Source organism: Microtus oregoni, unplaced genomic scaffold, assembly GCF_018167655.1.
Source record: "Microtus oregoni isolate MIOR12 unplaced genomic scaffold, Mior012 000020F_ref0000438, whole genome shotgun sequence".
Classification (NCBI taxonomy): domain Eukaryota; kingdom Metazoa; phylum Chordata; class Mammalia; order Rodentia; family Cricetidae; genus Microtus; species Microtus oregoni.
This window is the reverse complement of record NW_024543079.1, coordinates 5377017-5395729: the sequence shown is the minus strand read 5'-3', so window position 1 is coordinate 5395729 and position 18713 is coordinate 5377017. Positions and strand designations below refer to the sequence as shown.

General features: G+C 45.8%; 3 protein-coding genes across 3 annotated transcripts; 1 reads left to right on the top strand and 2 right to left on the bottom strand.

The window, feature by feature from the left end:
• Positions 1-1822: 1822 nt before the first annotated feature.
• On the bottom strand, positions 1823-3718 carry LOC121460020 (protein WFDC9-like). Its single transcript, XM_041670114.1, has 3 exons — positions 3640-3718; positions 2503-2644; positions 1823-1853 (listed from the first exon to the last, which is right to left on the bottom strand). The coding sequence occupies exons 1-3, from the start codon at positions 3716-3718 to the stop codon at positions 1823-1825; spliced, it is 252 nt and encodes an 83-aa protein (XP_041526048.1).
• A 4979-nt stretch (positions 3719-8697) lies between these two features.
• Wfdc10a (WAP four-disulfide core domain 10A) lies at positions 8698-9915 on the top strand. Its single transcript, XM_041670697.1, has 2 exons — positions 8698-8805; positions 9626-9915. The coding sequence occupies exons 1-2, from the start codon at positions 8712-8714 to the stop codon at positions 9913-9915; spliced, it is 384 nt and encodes a 127-aa protein (XP_041526631.1). The 5' UTR covers positions 8698-8711.
• Positions 9916-13985: 4070 nt separating this feature from the next.
• Positions 13986-16018, bottom strand: LOC121460024 (protein WFDC11-like). The gene is made up of 3 exons (XM_041670123.1): positions 15931-16018; positions 14690-14832; positions 13986-14009 (listed from the first exon to the last, which is right to left on the bottom strand). The coding sequence occupies exons 1-3, from the start codon at positions 16016-16018 to the stop codon at positions 13986-13988; spliced, it is 255 nt and encodes an 84-aa protein (XP_041526057.1).
• Positions 16019-18713: the final 2695 nt, after the last annotated feature.

Genomic DNA, 18713 nt, shown 5'->3' with positions numbered 1-18713 from the left:
GTTCTCATTATCCTAGCCTTACAACTGTATATGTCTTTATTTGTATATTCTTGCTTCTGGAATTTACATTTTTATATTCTTATTCTTGGATCCTTCATATCACCCTTCATAGTTGGACAAGGAGGATTTATGGTTACATAGTACAAAATTCATGATCTGACAAATTCCAAACCAAAGCCCAAGCAACTGGTGGTGCACGTCCTTAATGCATTTATATAAAGGGGATTTAATAGCTTTTTGTTAGGGTAGAACTGGGGTTAACTAAGGTTAGCATTTTCCCAAGTCAGCTATAGGAGAATTTAGGGCACCAGACCCCTTATCAAGAAGGACTAAGAATCAGACGAGCCGGGACATGCCACCCCTATCTTGAAGGTCCAGAATGCGAGCCATATGAAGGACTCCTCTCCTCACCAAATGTCCTGCCAAGAAGAAGATAACTGAGCAAGCTGACTTCCAAGTTCTTCCCAGGGAATGAAGCCGAGATTAGACTGTGGGAACCGAGGCAATTGACTGTGGGACTAAATTCCCACCCGGGGACTCAGGGTGGGAAAAGGTGACCGAAAATACCAGTCCATGGGAAAAATTGCACCCAGTAATCTATGTACTGCTAAATCTTGCCCCAAAAGAGAGGGCTTATAGCTTTGCAAGAGATCTGCTGTAAAAATCAGCCATCATACAAAAGGTGGCAGACCCAGCGCCTTGCGACTGAGTTCATTTCCATCAGAACACATTCATTCTGGTGGGCCAGCCTTCTGCGTTAATCAGCTGGAATCTCACTGCATGATTCCTGCAGACTGCAGCAACTGTGTGGCAAATTACTCTTTTGCTGATATTGACCAACCAACATCTTTTCTCCTTTGCAGCCCTTGTGTCTTGGCTTGGCGCATAAAGGTAGGAAAAGGACCTGATACTGAAGCAAAATACCCAGCCCCAGCTGAGAACATCCCTTCCCTTCCGTTCCCTGGTGCTTTTCACCCTTTGTTCCTTTCTTTGTATCATGAAGAAACAGCCGTTGTCCCTCCAGAGGGCAGGCACATACACACATGCACACACATACACATGTACACACGTACACACACACACACACACACACACACACACTTTGTTCTCTGTTCCAGACAGAGGCATAAGGTTGAATGCATGGAAGGTGTCCTCTAATATTCTCATCCAGGTCAAGTCACATCCAGACACAGTCCAGATAAGCAACGCAGGCAGCAAAGCCCAGAACACATGACTTGGGAGATGAGCATGGTTGCCAGGTAAGACGGTAGGGCAGGAAGACTAGGCATAGGAGAAAGAGAAGCCCCTCCTGGGAGAACTTGGTACCCATCTCAGATGACCCTCGGAAAAATGTATTATGAATGTAAATTAGCTTAATTTGCTAGTCACGTGAACTTGTTGTTGTTGCTGCTGCTGCTAACCTTGAACTTGCAATCTCCCCACCTCAAACTGCTGATTGTGCGCCATCATGCTTAGCATCGCCGTGGAATTTTTGTTAACCTCTGCTTTTTCGCTGCAGTAATTAATACACAGAAGACAGACTTGTGCCTGTGTCCACAACGGGATGGGAGCAAGCATTAGGACTGTGGGGCTTTCTAGCAAGAAAGGAAGCACATCTTAAAAAAACAAAATATGTAAGAACCACAGAACCTCAGGTTGATATGTTCGTTTACTTGGCAAAAGCTCAGACTTTCTCTGAGCAAAGGCATTAGGAGAGAGCAGACAGGCTCTCAGCTGGAGTGAGCGTCCCTACAGGGAAGAAGGCAGCATTCCTCCCAGTCGGTCACACCGCAACCCACACCAGCGGTGGACTGCATGGAGACTAGAGTTTCATCAGTGTTTTAAAAGGCTCTCTAAAAGAGAAAAATTAGATCGTTAGACATCAGTATCCCTAGAAATAAATCCATATCCAAACAATAGCTTGGAGGCTCTGGAAAATGACAGAATTCTGTTACATCAGAAGTTGTCCTCAGAAATCAACTCAGCAGATAAGAGCACATGTCACCCAGCTTGGTCACCCAAGTTCAATCCCAAGGACCTAGAAGGTTAACGGGAACCAGCTCTCACAAGCTGTCCTCTGACCTCTCCACACCCATGGTGGCTTATCTGAGTGTATGTACACTAATAAATAAACTTTAAAAAAATTAAAGTGATTTTCCCCCAAACACTCTTCTAGGGTCTGGCTGAGAAAAAGGAATCAGTAGTGATCAGGTCTTTCAGACAAACGAGGGACGTATGAACTAGTGGGCAACGTCATGTGGGAAGCAAAGAAACTGAATGAGAGTAGTGGGAAAAACAAACCCCGACCCCACGTCAGTGTCTTGATTTCTTGGTGAAGGTAAGGATTTAGAGATAGGAGCTTCTTGCTTTATCTGATTGTTTCTGTGACTGAACTTCAGGTGGCTGCCGTCTCCCGCGACTTCTGATCAGTGGGTGGGATAGCGCGCGAGGAGCAGAACTCAAGCATGCCCATGCCCCCGCCTTCTCACCCCAGCCACTCACTCGTCGTCCAAGCAGATGTTTCCACAGTACGTCCAGCAACACGTGTGGTTCGGTCTCAAACATCCGTGCATCTTCGTGCACCTTTTCCCACAAAACCTTGTGGGAGGCTGTACCCAGCACTGGTCGACTTCTTTGATCTCACCTGGAATGGAGATGCTAGAGGTTGCCAGGGTCTACTTACTCATGATGGGCATCAGACACCCTTTCAGATCTTCAGACCAAGCAAACCCTTCTGGAGCTTGGATGCCCCATGCCAGGAAGAATCCAGGATAGCAGAGGCTGTCCTTCAAAATCCCCCCCCCCCACTTCTAATCAGTCTCTCTCTAAGAGAGCATCCTTGTATGACAGGCATTCCTTTCTCCCAGCTGTCACCAGAGTACTTTGGGATTCTGGGTCCTAAAGCTCAGGCCAGGGGTGCCTTCCCAACATATACCACCTGACCAAGTTTATACTGATAAAACCCAACTTGCAGAATGGGAAAACTGAGCCAAAGCCAGTAGAAACCTCACTTTCCACTCAGCCCAAGGGAGAGTCCAGTGGGTCCGGCTCTGTCCCAGCTCTTTCTGCCAGAGAGCCCAGCAGGATGTGACTAACATCACCACTGTGCTGTTCATCGATGTCTCACCCAGCCAAAGCACAGAGATTTTGAAATATGAGTGCAAAGAAAAACTTGGTTGTTAATGCTTCCTTTACACGATTCAAACTGAGCAGGTCTGATGGAAAATGTGTCTCCTCGTGCTCTGTGTTGTGTAGAAAGGTTTTGCTCTCTTTCCACAAACCTGGTAATGCTTTCGAGATGAAGATGGAGTTTAAAGGGACACTAGATTGGAAGCGTCCAGTATAGTCTCGCTGGGGTGTCTCTGCTTAAGGATAGCTCTGATTTTTAGTTTTGTAGTGTGTGTATGTGTGTGTGTGTGTTGTATGCATGTGGGTGAAGGCATGCGTGAGCCATGGCACACATGGGGAGGCAAGAGGACAACTTTTGAGAGTTCTCTCCAGCATACATTCCAGCAACTGAACTCAGGTTGTCAGCGTCTGACCTTCTGAAGGACGACTTTGAAATATGGGCCCTAAGTCAGCTATGGCAGATATGCCAGGAGTGGACAGAGGTCATACGATTACTGTTACCACGTCTACCCTTGAGGTTTCCCAGAACGTGCAGAAACACCACAACCCCATAGATGGGCACAGTCAGGAGAAGAATCCGGAGCCTCATCGCTGACTTAATGTCTACAGGAAGACGAATCTTCATCCACTGCTGCTAGAAGCAGAAAAGAAACGAAGGCAAACTGAGCAAGGAGAAGGACACGCTGGGGGACATGTTTACTCTATGTCCTGCCCTTCCTGTTCTGCTGGCCCCCACATGTACACCAACTCCCTCGCTAGCCATCAGTTTCCCTTGGGCTGCTTCCCGTCTCGCATGACATATGCCTTCTTTGGTGAAATCGCTTCTTTTTAGAATACATTGCTTTCTCGAAGGAAAATACGAGTCCTTAGATTGTGTAATTCTTAAAGTACAAAATACAAGAGGAAACAGAGGAATATCAACAATTCTTCTACCCGATGACCACCAATACAGTTGTATACTTTTACATTATTCTTCACTTCCAATAAATCTCTGTGTAAGGTTTGTTGTGCAGTGTGACTTTTCCTTGGCTCCCATCTGCCAGAGTAGCTTTCCCTTCAGAGCTATAACACTTTTGGGAAACCTTCCTCTGACCTGAACAGAGCTGTAACACTTGCAGTAAGGAAACCTTCTTCCCACCCCCTCACCCCCACCCACTCACCCCAACCCCCCCCCAGCAGAATTGCCTCACTTGCAGTGAGGAAGCCTTTCCCCTCAGAGTGGTACTACTCACAGCCTCCCTCTCCAGCTTTGCCTCTTCCTTTCACTTATTCTTTTGTAATTTCATAAAAGTACACAATGTGAAAAAAACCCAGCTGGACAGGAGTGCAGGTGGCCGCTTCGTCCACCTGAGGTTTGCCTTTGGAGTCAGTCTTGTCACCTCTTTTTTCAGTGTTTTCAGTTGAACAAAAGGACACCAGCACCCATATCATGGGAATAGTGTTGACACTATTCAGGCAGCAACTAGGCTAAGCCAACCACAAATAAGACTCATGCCTCAAGATGCTCACACTCCGCCCTCCACAGGTACTTGTGAGAGTGTACTCACAGCTCTTTGTCCAGACCCGGAACAGAGTACAGAAGGGAGGAAGCCAGACGTTCAGTGGCCTAGAAGTTAGGGTGACTTTTGTGGTAGCAGAGTTTTAAGTTCAGCCCAGGAGTTATGTGTTGGCCACATCACAGACTCTTTCTCTGGCACCCTTCCACCAGAAAGCACCGCGCCGCATCGACACAGATGGTGTCTGGGTGGGCGAGGGACATTGTGTGCCTGGTCTACAGCTCCAGTCTCGATCCAGAGTTCCTCAAGCGCATGGTGCAGTCTCTTTCTGAAGCATCTGAGTTCCCCCACAGGAAGGGAGTCAAAGGCACCCATCTGCGTTGGCGAAGGTGGTGTTTGAGGAATAATCTCACTCTGTAGCCCAGGCTTGTCAAGAACTCATGGCAATCCTCTTGCCCCAACCTCCAGAAAGCGAGAATTACAGGGACGTTGTACCACATCTGGCTCTGTGACTTGACCTTTATCATTGCATCCTGCTCAGTATTGATTCTCCTTTGATGACCAAAGTCCAGGCTGCCACAAATGCCCTCCAGGGTTTACGGAGGTAAAGAAACTGGGTTTTTATAAAAGCTAGCTGGCCGTCTAGCAAATAAAGGCAGGGGACTGATCAAACCTAAAGTCAAGATCTTGCTACAGAGTTGTTGCTTGGTAGGTGGAGAGATTTGTTCACCAAATAGCAAAGAGAAACATGGTAGGAGCTGGAGAGATGGCACAGTGGATAAAAGGGCTTGCTGGGAAAGCCTGGGACCTGCGTTCAGATGCCAGCACAAACATTTTTTTTAAAATCCTAACGGTGCCTCATATGCCTGTAACTCCAGCACTGGGGCAGATGGGAAAAAGGGTCACTAGTTCTTGCTGTCCACCTAGCCAGGTCGAAAATGTCAATCTCTAGGTTCATTGAAAGTCCCTGTTTCAAAGGGATAAGGTAGAGAGTGACAGATCAGGGCACCCAATGTTCTCCTCTGCCCCTCCACCTCTCTCTCTCTCTCTCTCTCTCTCTCTCACACACACACACACACACACACACACACACAAAGGTCAAGCTCAAAGAGCAGGCTTCTCTCAAACTTGGCCCACAGGATTACTTCATGTAACAACAGATGTCTATGTGTGAAGCTCTTTCTGTGTTCTCCTGGTGCTCTGAGCAGTGGGAAGTATGTGCTATGTCTCCACAGACTTGGTGACCAAGGAGGACAAGCCAGTACAAAGGCAGAGGCCCAGGTTTGGTAACCCAAGGACAACAGTGTGTGAACACACTGAAGGGAAATTACAACAGTGTGAAGAGTGTGGGAACACACTGAAGGGAAATTACAACAGTGTGAAGAGTGTAGAAACACACTGAAGGGAAATTACAACAGTGTGAAGAGTGTGGGAACAGGCTGAAGGGAAATTACAACAGTGTGAAGAGTGTGGGAACACACTGAAGGGAAATTACAACAGTGTGAAGAGTGTAGAAACACACTGAAGGGAAATTACAACAGTGTGAAGAGTGTAGAAACACACTGAAGGGAAATTACAACAGTGTGAAGAGTGTGGGAACAGGCTGAAGGGAAATTACAACAGTGTGAAGAGTGTGGGAACACACTGAAGGGAAATTACAACAGTGTGAAGAGTGTAGAAACACACTGAAGGGAAATTACAACAGTGTGAAGAGTGTGGGAACACACTGAAGGGAAATTACAACAGTGTGAAGAGTGTGGGAACACACTGAAGGGAAATTACAACAGTGTGAAGAGTGTGGGAACACACTGAAGGGAAATTACAACAGTGTGAAGAGTGTAGAAACACACTGAAGGGAAATTACAACAGTGTGAAGAGTGTGGGAACACACTGAAGGGAAATTACAACAGTGTGAAGAGTGTGGGAACACACTTTAGAGAAATTACAACAGTGTGAAGAGTGTAGGAACACACTGAAGGGAAATTACAACAGTGTGAAGAGTGTGGGAACACACTTTAGAGAAATTACAACAGTGTGAAGAGTGTGGGAACACGCTGAAGGGAAATTACAACAGTGTGAAGAGTGTGGGAACACACTGAAGGGAAATTACAACAGTGTGAAGAGTGTAGAAACACACTGAAGGGAAATTACAACAGTGTGAAGAGTGTGGGAACACACTGAAGGGAAATTACAACAGTGTGAAGAGTGTGGGAACACACTTTAGAGAAATTACAACAGTGTGAAGAGTGTAGGAACACACTGAAGGGAAATTACAACAGTGTGAAGAGTGTGGGAACACACTTTAGAGAAATTACAACAGTGTGAAGAGTGTGGGAACACGCTGAAGGGAAATTACAACAGTGTGAAGAGTGTGGGAACACACTGAAGGGAAATTACAACAGTGTGAAGAGTGTGGGAACACACTTTAGAGAAATTACAACAGTGTGAAGAGTGTGGGAACACACTGAAGGGAAATTACAACAGTGTGAAGAGTGTGGGAACACACTGAAGGGAAATTATAGATGAGGAAGACAATGGTACCCGCTATGGTCTGTAAATTGTTCCCTGAAGGTTCCTGTGCCAGAGTCGTGGTACCCAGGGCAGCAATGGTAAGAGTGGTGCTACCTTTAAGAGGTGGGGCTTTGTCAGAGATTGGTAGGTTCTCTGGTATGCAGAGAGAGAGAGAGAGAGAGAGAGAGAGAGAGAGAGAGAGAGAGAGAAGCACAAAGGTGGACATATTGGGGGGCTAAGAATTCAGAAAGCAGTGGAAGGTGAGTGTTGAGAATGGAGAATGGATGGGCTCAGCATACTCTATATACAGGTATGAACTTGTCAAAGAATAAGGAAAAGATGTTTGATGTTTTTAAAGGCTAAGAACCCATGAACCAAATTCAGAGGCTTCACAGTGCTGTGGTGGCCAAGCAGTGATTTAATTAATACAGTTTCTGTGTGATTATTTCATATCTAAGCTAGCCGAGTGGCCAGGAACCAACAAGCAGCCCCCTTCTCCAACAGACTGGCCCCCACATGGCCAACTAAAATCCACTTAAAACCTGAAGGGGCTTGGAAAGGAATTCTAGACATTAAATAACAAAGTTCAACTACATTTTTTTAAAGCTGGGCTTTGCTTGAGGCAGCATGCTGCAGTTCCTTTAAGAGAGGTCTTACTGATTCACCTGCATCAGGTGGTTCACAACTGCTTGTAGCTCTAGTTCCAGGGGATCTGATGTCCTGGTGTTACTTACAGTTCATAGATACAACACAGACTCACACAGAGATATATACCAAATAAATTTTAGAAATGAGTCTATTTTAACTGGTGAGACTATAGCCTTTTTAATCATAATTTTCTCTTCTTCTTTCCATAAAATCTTTTATAATGAAAAAAAACTAAAATAGACTGGGCGATGGTGGCGCACGCCTTTAATATCAGCACTCCGGGGGCGGGGGGCAGAAGCAGACAGATCTCTGTGAGTTCGAGGCCAGCCTGGTCTACAAAGCTAGTCCCAGGACAGCCAGAACAACACAGTGAGATCCTATCTCAAAAAAAAAAAACAACACATAAACAAAAAAAAATTTAAATAAATTATATATTTCCCTTCGTGTGTGTAGTGTATGCACGTGTGCACATATATGAGTACGCTTCCGCATGTGCATGTGGAAACTAGCGGTAGATTTCACAGTCTCTCGACAAACCTAGCACTCACAGTTTCCCCTCCAGGCAGCCCAGCAAGACCCAGCGAGGTATCTGCTCTACCATCACTCCCAATTCAGGCTAGCCGACTTTCGCCTCCCGACCGACTTTTACATGCCAACACTTTACCCACTGAACCATCGCCTGGGTCCTAAGTGATATATTTCACAATTATGGAAATTATCTTAGCAAGAAAAGAGGACTGATACTGCAAACGGAGTTATCTTCTGAGAAAAGCCACATGGGACAGATCAGGAGACAAGGGAAAGAGATAGGTTGTTGCTCTGCCCCCGCTTGGCCAGCATAGGCAGCAGTGAGCCCTCATCCCGCTGTGGGGAAGTCTGCCATCCAGCGGAGCTCTCAGCCTACCGAGTCGGGCTCTGCTCCTAGCCATGCTGTCCAGGGCTCTGCAGCTCACCCTTGCCCTGCTGTTGCTGCCATCACTATCCCAGGGAGGGATCGGCGGAAAACGGAGACAATACAAAGGTAAGGGGATTGGATGAGGCGGGGAACAGGCCAGGAGGGACGCTGAAGAGGCACCACTGCCTACCCTGCTCCTCCACAACACTATCCGGGCTCCTGGTGATCACAGCTCCCCCACTCTGGTTCCCAGAGCTAGACAAAGTGAAGAGGTGGAGAGTAAACCTGCAATTTTCCCTCACTTCGTTCCAAAGATCCAGAAACCAAGGGTTCCTACTGTGTGGCAAAGGGGCCCCAAGGCTGAAAGTCCAAAGGACAAACAAGACAATTATTCTTAATTGATGCATATTTGGGAAGGGTAAACGTGCAGAGATGCTCGTGGGGGTAGAAGGGCACAGGGGCGTCAGCAAAAGATAAACTATGAAATGGACGGGATACTGGAAAGATACAACAAAGGAAGCAAAGAGAGGCCAGGGGTTGACTGGTCACCCTCATGGACCCTGCAAATTCTGGAGAGTGGAGGGGGTCTGAGAAATGTCTCAGGTTTCTGTGGGCTGAGTAAAAATATACATTCTACAGAGGTGATGTCATCAAAGCTCTGTCTACTAGGAGAGACTGGTCCTCGATGCAGGTAAGAGGAAAACCAGGAGAGGAGAGCGGAGAGCGGGATGCTGACAGCTGAGGAGGAGGTGATGAGAGTAGCATGGGGCATGGGATTTAGAAAACAACTCATCTCCAGGACTTGGTGAGAGGCACAAAGACAGGTGCTCGGAAAACCCAGGCGTGTTGAGTGGGACCTTAGCACGCTGAAGGAACTTCAAGCCTGGGAGGGATTCTCTCTAGGCAGCCATTCTACTCACCCTCCCGTTCTTGTTGCTCTTTTCAGTAATACAAGATCTCCCGGCTATCGGGGAGTGTAAGAGGAGGCCAAAGCCGTATCTGTGTAAGCACCCGTGTGAGGCTCACCAAGACTGCCAAGCAAATAACATATGCTGTTCCACGTGGTGTGGGAACGTCTGTGTGAACCTGTTGGACGACGGGGTGTGGGAAGTGACCGTCGCGCCCCCTGACAATCTCTCTTGGAAGGATCAATCCTCCACCAACTTCATGTTTGAAGGAGATATGGCTCCGGCCATACCCACCTCATTGCCTGTCCCGGATGCCTCTCGTAAATAAACCAGAATAAACGATGTGGCATCTGTCCTCTCTACACTCACTGCTGGTAATCACTTAAACCCAGTGTCGTCCCTACGTGCGCCCTCCTCAGGACCAATATCTCTCCTCTCTTTCTCTCTCTCTCTCTCTCTCTGTCTCTCTCTCTCTCTGTCTCTCTCTCTCTCTCTCTCTCTCTTTCTCCCTTTCCCTCTGCCTCCCTCTCCCTCTCTCCCTCTCTCTCATTAGCAATTTGTCTCCAGTTTGTCCTTTGGGCCTGTGCACCCACTCCAATTCCAAGAGGTTCCAGCACACAGAATCAGACCTCCCACCACAAAGTGGTCGTGTGCTGCATGTTCCAGTGCTAAAGAGAACATTCCTTGCCTTGGGGTCAGAAAAACCCCTAAGCACCACGCAGGTAGAGATTAAAAATAAAACAAAGCAAAACTGGAGCAGAGAGTAGGAGGCCCCCTAAAGACGGCGTCCTCTCCTTAGCTCTGCCCACTCCCACCTTGCTCTTATGACCCTTCCTAGATTAGTGTTCTACAATGAAGACAGTCGTCCTGGGAAGTCAGGTGACGTGGCTGGGCCTGGGAAAGAGTAAGAGGGTCCGGTGTGGCTGGAGGAGGGTGTTTTCTCTGGGCACTTGTTGCTCAGTTCTCTCCATCTCCTGAACACAAACGTATTCTTTCACACCCGCACACCAAATCCTATCCCGTCTATCAACAGTGGGTATGGATGCACCAACGGTGGGGCCTAGCTTGGGATCTGAGGCTTGAGTGACTTTATTAGCTAAATGCTCTCCACCAACCCCAAACAGCCCACTTTTTGACTCTTCTTTTGATCCAGAGGCATGTCAGAAAGAAGGGCAGGTGGTTTGTGCTGGCACTGAAGAAATGACTTGGTACAAGGTGGCTAAGTGACTTGCCCTTATGCAATTGGCAGTAGACATTAATTACTAGGGGTACAAACTCCCTCTTACTCTGTGCAATCAAGACTCTCCTGAAGCCGGGCGATGGTGGCGCACGCCTTTAATCCCAGCACTCGGGAGGCAGAGGCAGGCGGATCTCTGTGAGTTCGAGACCAGCCTGGTCTACAAGAGCTAGTTCCAGGACAGGCTCCAAAACCACAGAGAAACCCTGTCTCGAAAAAACAAAAAAACAAACAAACAAAAAAAAAAGACTCTCCTGAAATGGTGCTGGTGCTAAATCCAAAATTCACACATTCCTGGCTGCAATAGTTAGGTTGGCCTGGGGTTGGCCTTGTCCTACGGCAAGCCCAAAGAAAGTCATCCAGGCTGTTCAGGATCCTCAGGATGTGGTGTCTCCCTTGTGTCCAAGGTAGGTTTAAAGGCTCAGTGTTGGAGGTAGGGCACAGGTCAAAGACTCCCAAGCTAACTCCAAAAGATTTCAATTATATTTTTTTTATTATAAGAGGCACAACTCACGGAACAGGAATGAGAAGTCCAACCTCCTGTGTGTTAACACAGGAACCAAAGAGAGAGAGAGAGAGCCCTTGGGCAGGCGAGCGGGTTTTCTTTGGGTACCCAAAACGTCAAGCCCTAACCTGGTCCAACCTCTTAAAGGTCATTGGCTGATGGAAATTCCCCCATTACTTTCCCCTTTTGTCTAAATAAGATAGTTTCAAACCCAATACAAAACTGTATACACTAGGAACAGATATCAAGTATAAAATTACAAGCAACATAAACAATATTAAACAAGAAACATATGATAAATGCTTTAATAAACATTCTATCCTAAGGAGTCTAAGTCTTGCATTGGAAATGGCTTGGCTAAATCATAAGAGGATGGTAACTATGACTATTTAATCTTCAACCCCATTGAAGGCCTGAGAAGAGAGATAATATTACTTGACTAGATGGGAAGTTCAATCAAGCAGCTTCCAAAATGTGCAGTATATGACAGAGATAACTGGCTAACTGAGCAACCACCCAAATACTCATTTGCAGTGTTGGAGCAACCAAGTTTGGCTAAGGCCTAACCATTTTCAGGGGCAGGAAAATTTTCAGAACCATTTTACCCTGTCTTGGCAGGGTTTGGCAGTCTTTTTCCTTGAATCCTGCTTATCCAGTCTGGACACCATGTACTTTGTCAGAGGTTGAGACATGGGCAGTTCCTTGCCCAAAGGCCAGTTGTACCAAAAAGAAAACAATCTCCAAGTGGTGTGTCTTTGGTGCTCAGCATTCTCTTGGGAATAGATCGGTGCTATTGGAAGCAATTATGTCTCACGTCAACAGAACCCTAAGTTATTTAAATGCTATGTTCTACAGATCCTTGAAGTGGTTGAAGATTGCCTATCTGTAGAATACAATCTCTATGTATCTCAAGAACCTAATTAATCTGACTATATGTATAACAAACATGAATAACTATTGAGCTATAATACTTAAAGACTAAGACTTCATATCAGAATATTAAATAATCTGTAAACAACTGTGCAGTAAATGAGGACAATGACCTCAAAATGTAAAAATGTATAAGTATCTTGATCAGAGGTGGGAATATATATAATGCAATATAATGAATATATTCTAATATATATATATATATACAAAATGTCTTAAACAGAGGTAGAAACATGCATGCATACAATCTGACAAAATAACTTTGCATAGGTGTACAAATATTATAAACAGAAATAACAAATATAATTTGAACTTGTGTCAATATACAAGAAACTATATGAATGTAAATTGTCCATAAATAGTATCTATTACTCACTATTATTATTATTAGTGTGAGTAAGTTCACACTAAGTTACCTATTTTCCCATTCAATATTCCCTCTTTTTTTTTCAAGGAGATCTCCAGGCCTACATAATTTTCACCCCAACCCTCTACTCTGTACAAGTAATAATCAACCCCTAAATGGTGTCTCCAACCCTGAGGACAAACTGTGGGCACCAGGTGTCGGGGGTAAGGGCACGGGTCAAAGAATCCCAAGCTAACTTCGAAAGATTCCAATTATATTTTCTTTATTATAAGGGGAAAACTCACAAAACAGGAACGAGAAGTTCAACTTCAGGTGTGTAACACGGGAAACAGAGAGAGAGAGCCCTGGGCAGGCCAGCAGTTTTCCTCTGGGTACCCAAAAGGTCACACCCTAACCTGATCCAACCTCTTAAAGGTCGCTGACTGCTGTAGCTTCCCCATCAGCTCAGTATGAAGTTGCTGGCCTTGGGGCAGACTGTCTAGCATGCCATGCTGGGAGACTATAGGAAGTGTCTGTACAGGGCATCAGGAAGCCTAGATCTACAGTGCTGGCCTAATAATTAGGCCTATGCAGGTCACCGTGGTCCTGGGAGCTGCCTGGGACCTGCTGCCACTGGGGATGACTAGCACTGAGGGAGGTCTCCAGCTGTTGATGAAGGCTTCCTTGTGAACGTCCCCACATTAGTTAGAAACCTATCATTGGCCAGGTACACAACATTTGTTTTCTTTGTTTAGTGCAACATTAAGAATTACCTCCATATACCTAAACAAATTATGAAAGAGGTACTCTTTAAGAAACAAAGGGCTCACTTGCCAACTCCTCACATTAAAATGGAACCTGAGAAAGTCCACGGGAGTAGCTCATAAATTCTAAGCCACATAAGGTGGCAAAATTCCTACAGTTAGGAATTGTAAGAAGTACAGCCAAGAGTAGGAGAGGAGCCTGGTGTGGTGGCGCACACCTTTAATCCCAGCGCTCGGAAGGCAGAGGCAGGAGGATCTCTGTGAGTTTGAGGACAGCCTGGTCTACAAAGAGTAGGAAGGACTTTGAACGAAGAAGGGATTTGATGGGGATGGAGAGGAAGTAAGAGGTGGCACTAAGGGGGCTTTGATCAAAGAACGTGATATATGGCACGAAACTGTGAAAGAATAAATAATCTTTAAAACAAGCTCTTCAGGGCAGAATAGAAAGAATGATGTGAAGGAAAGAAACATGGAAGCCCAGTTGTTAGCAAACACTTTATTTTTCAGGTATGTTTGCTTTTCTACACACCAATAAACACAGCGTTTCCAAAAGTAACCACTGAAGTCTCTAAATGGCTGCTAGCTCTCAAGAGACTGGGCCACGAAGAAGTTAGGGTCATTTCTTTCTTTCAAAAAATTTCTGTAAAAGAAGAAGTTTAGGTTTTCTCTCTCTCTCTCTCTCTCTCTCTCTCTCTCTCTTTCTCCCTACCTTCCTCCCTCCCTCTCTCCCTCGCTCCGTGTGTGTGTGTGTGTGTGTGTGTGTGTGTGTGTTTCAATCTGTATGTGTATCTTTGTGTCTGCCTGCTTGTGTGTTGATCTGTGTGTCTGGATGTGCCTTATATATGTATCTGTGTACATGGTAGGTATGTCTGTCTGTGGTTCTGTATGTATGAATGTGTGTGTGTGTATGTCTCTGTGTGGGGGCTTGGTATAGGTGTGTATCTGTGTGTATGTATCGGTATGTGCGTGTCTACATATGTCTGGGGTGTGTGTGGATGTTTCTAGGTCTGTGTGTGTGGTGTGTGTGTGTATGATTAATTAAATGTCTATCTTTATGTGTGTTCTCTGTACATGCCTACAGGAGGACTATATGGATGTGTCTATTATGTCTGTGCATGTCTGGGTGTATCTAGGTATGTCTGTGTATGTGTCTGTGTCTGTCTTTCTGTGTGTATGAGTGCTTGTCTGTGTGGGGGCCTCGTGGGGGCCCCAGATTTGGGCAATTTTGGTCTTCTGTTGAGGAATAACAGTCTAAGGCAGAGGGTGGCATCAGTGCAGCCAATACCCCCCCACCCCCACCCCCACACATCTGCAGCTCACCCCATTTTCTGCACAAATGTTGCCGCAGTAGGTCCAGCAGCATGTGTGATTTCTGTGTATACATTTGGAAGTTCTAGAACACTTCTTGGAACAGTCATTTGCCTTTGGCTGTCCCCAGCATTCCTCGAGTAGCAGCTCTTCCTCTGAAATGGAAACAAAACGACAAGAGGTGAATAGAGCCCCAGAGGCAAGCATGGGAAGACAAGCCCTTTCTGAGGTCAGAGGTTCCTCCCAGAGTGTCAGCCCCATATTCCTGTCAAGGTGTCTGTCTTCTGTGTTCCCCTCATGATGTCATCACCTTGGCCCTAACCTCACAGACTCTCCACTGAATTCATTACCTCTGCTCCCACAACTTACTAGATCCTGAATGCCCCCAGCATCCATGTACCCGTCTATAAAATATAGATTGATTCAATAAGGGATTTGTAAGTCTGAGCTGTCTACCAGCTTCATTTCTTGTCTCTGGTAGACAGAGAGAAGATGAACAAGCTTTCTGGCTTTGTTTTTGAGATGGGCTTTCATGTAGCCTAGGCTATCATTGGACTCACATAAAACTGAACTCCAAACTCCTGCTTCAGCCTCCCAATTGCTGGGACCACATCATTCAGTCATGCCTGGTTTGAACCAGGTTTCTCTAGACTCCTTCCTTGCTGATTGTTCCATGACACACACGTGGAGGTCAGAGGACAGCTTCGTGGGGTCGCTACCCTCCTTCCGCGTTTCTGTGCGTCCCCGGGTTCAAACTCGGGTCCTCGGGTTTTCCTGACAAGCACTTTACCCAATGAACCGCTTGCTGGCCTCTCTCCAGATTCTTATCTCTCAACCCGTTTTCTCCACCCCTCCACTGATTCTCTTCTCAATGGACCCGTAGCTTCGCTCCACCAAAGACCCTGGCGCCTTCTCACATTCTAAAAGAGGTATATTCTTTAAGGTTTCTTTAACGAATATCCGTTTCGTTCTCGTGACAGGAATCGGAGAACTTCTGTAGGGAAGGAGGAAGGGGGCTCCGTATTGGCTCTCGAGCCTCAGAGGCACTGCGATGTACCCTGTCTCCACTGCTCATGGCCTATGTGTGAATGCTGCTGCCTGGGAATGGTCCCAGCTGGAGGAATTCTTAGGTTCTCCAACAGCTGATCTGGAAAGGTGGAACCTGAATCAAATGCCAGACACGACACCCACTCCTTGGTCCGGAAGTGAGCCCAGCCCCTGGCCCTGGCTCACAAGGTATCCTCACTACCTACGAGTGTATCGCTTCCTTTTCCCTCCCAGCGTGGGCAGCTGCAGCAGCATGCAGAGAAACACCACAGACAGGAGCAGTGACGGCTTCATGATACCGACGGAAGTGTCTGGGGACGCTTTTTTTTTCCTTCCCAGGAGCTGCTGGAGATCAAACATATAAGTTGGGAAATAAAGGTGTGAACCAAGGGGAAGCACCTATAGGTTTTTAAATATTCAGTCTTCTAGTTAGAAGCCCTGCCCTCCACCAGACAGCGTCTGACCTCTAGCTTGGCCTCGTCTTTTTCCCCTGCTGAAGAAATAAATATGTTTCATATGTTCTTCCTTCCCTTGATTAAAAGATAATTCAAACTATCACTTGAGACTTACAAAATCTAAATATGAAATCTTACAGAATTTAAATGTAAAAAAAATCACAAAAAGGGAAATGAAATCTATCTACTGGTTCCACTCCAATGATGATATGCTCTCCTCATTTTATATGGACAAATATGTATGAACTGTTTTGATAAAATTTTAATTATGTAGCGTTCTTTCTATTCCTTCTTATTTTATTTCTAATTTTTCGTTAGCCTCTCTATTTTTATTTTTAAGTGTCATATACATGTACCACATTTTCACCGTTTACATTCCGCTTCCTTTCCCTGCTTCAGATCCATGCCACGCCCCCTCACCTCACTCTCTCCCAAATTCTTGGCTTCTTTTTCTTTAATTATTATTGTTACACACATATATAAATAAAACCTGCTAGGTTCATTTTGCTGTTGCTCACATGTATATGTGTTTAGGGATGACCTCTTGTGGTTAGATGACCTACCAGGGGCTCATCCCCAGAGAAGGCTGGTCCTCCCGCTCTTACCAGCTGTTAATTGCCTATAGCTCTTCACCTGGGGGTGGGTCTTGTGATCACGAGTCCCCTTTCCCACACTGGCATGCCAGTTGGGTGTTGTCACTGCGCCACTTTTGTTTAGACAACCACACTGTTGAGATTTCATGGGCGCAGCTCTCCTGCCATGTATAGAGGACACTGTCTTCCAGCAGGCGCCCTGGTCCTCAGCTTCTACAGTTTGTTTAAGTTGACCCCCCAGTGCTTCTCTCTCATCTCCTCCATCTCACTCATGTTCACTCGACCGCAGAATTCTCCTTTGCATTTTTATGTCTCATGTGTTCTATTATCTTCCTACTCCCTTTCTTTAGAACTCTTTGTGGGGGCGGGCTGGAAGGAGACGGGGGAAGGGAAACTGAGGCCAAGATGTATAATAAATAAATCAATAAATAAATTTAATCTTAAAAAAAGAACCTCTTTTCACTGCTCAAGGCCACCCTTCTATTTTTATGACCTATCTACATTTATTCCCACATAAATAAAAATTAGAATCTGGGCCAGAGAGGTGGTTCAGTAGTTAGAAGTACTTCCTGCCCTCCCAGAGGACCCGAGTTCCATTCCAGCACCTACAGTAGATAGCTCACAACTACCTATCTCTCCAGCTCTAGGGGATCCAAACCCTCTTCTGGCATAGATGGGCACCTATACCCACACTCCATATGCACAAAGATACACACGCATACACATACACTTAAAATTAACTCTTTAAAACAAATTAGAAGTTGGCATTCAAATATGAGAAGGGACATGCAGTGTTTGCCTTTCTGAGTCTGGGATATATTGCTCAGCATAATTTTCAGATCCACCCATTTCCTGAAATTCACACAGTTTCATCTTTGTATGGTTGAATAAAATCCCACTGTGTAAATGCACCATCTTCTCATCTTCCGTTCATCTGTCGACTGGCATCTAGACTGAGTGTCATTTTCTTGCTGGGACGAGGCCACCAATGGACACGGATGTGCAGGCATCTCTGGGCTGGGTAAATGTCCAGGTGACAGAGCTGAGTGATGTAGCAGCTCTAATTTTAGTCTCTTGAGAATCACCCCGTCAGTTCCCATAGTGGCTGCCGAAGGTTACACTCCCCCCAGCAGTGAGTGAGGTTTCCTCTTTCCCCCGTCCTCCAGGCACTAGTCATTTGTATCTGGATCTTAGTCGTTCTGACTTCTCCAAGCAGCTTTAGCTGGCTCTTCCTTATTATTATCTTAGTCATTCCCTGTAATGACTAAGGATATTGAGCACCTCAAAATACGTATTGGCTCCCACAGTTAGGAATCCCACAAGAGGACCAAGGTGCACAACTGTTACATATGTGTAGAAGACCTAGGTCGGACCCATGTAGGTTCCCTGGTTGTCAATTCAGACTCTGTGACTTCCCATGAGCCCAGGTTAGTTGATTCTGTGGGTTTTCTTATGATGTCCTTGACCCCTCTGGTTCCTACGATCCTTTCTCCCTCTCACTGTCTCTGATGCGTCTATGGCCTTTTGGGACTCTATTCCTCATACTGGGTCCCCTTATTCAGCCTTAGTACAAAGGAAGGTGCTTAGTTTTACTACAAACTGCTACACCACATTTTGTTGATACCCATGGGAGGCCTGCCCTTTTCTGAACAGAAGTGGATTGTGAAGGGCGAGGGTGAAATGGGAGGAGAGGAGTGAGGGAAAACTGATGTAAAATAAATAAATAGGAGAAAAAATTACTTATTGGCTGTTTATGTTTTTTTTTCCTCTTAGAATTACCTGCCTGGTTCATTGGCCTATTTATTGATAGGCAAGGGATTTTGGGTGTTTAATTTTATAGTTACTATGTATTTTAGATATTAGCCCATTCTTTCATCCTATAAGCTGTCTGTTCCCCCTTGCTAACTGTTTTCTTTGGCTTTCAGAAGTGTTGTAAGTTTG

Coding starts and splice junctions, on each gene's coding strand:
- LOC121460024 (XM_041670123.1), bottom strand. CDS start 16,018: ATGAAGCCGTCACTGCTCCTGTCTGTGGTGTTTCTCTGCATGCTGCTG. Junction 14,833..15,930: donor GAAAAGGAAGCGATACACTC/GTAGGTAGTGAG, acceptor TTTCCATTTCAG/AGGAAGAGCTGCTACTCGAG. Junction 14,010..14,689: donor ACATTTGTGCAGAAAATGGG/GTGAGCTGCAGA, acceptor CTTCTTTTACAG/AAATTTTTTGAAAGAAAGAA.
- LOC121460020 (XM_041670114.1), bottom strand. CDS start 3,718: ATGAGGCTCCGGATTCTTCTCCTGACTGTGCCCATCTATGGGGTTGTG. Junction 2,645..3,639: donor CGTTCTGGGAAACCTCAAGG/GTAGACGTGGTA, acceptor TCTCCATTCCAG/GTGAGATCAAAGAAGTCGAC. Junction 1,854..2,502: donor AACATCTGCTTGGACGACGA/GTGAGTGGCTGG, acceptor TTTCTCTTTTAG/AGAGCCTTTTAAAACACTGA.
- Wfdc10a (XM_041670697.1), top strand. CDS start 8,712: ATGCTGTCCAGGGCTCTGCAGCTCACCCTTGCCCTGCTGTTGCTGCCA. Junction 8,806..9,625: donor AAAACGGAGACAATACAAAG/GTAAGGGGATTG, acceptor TGCTCTTTTCAG/TAATACAAGATCTCCCGGCT.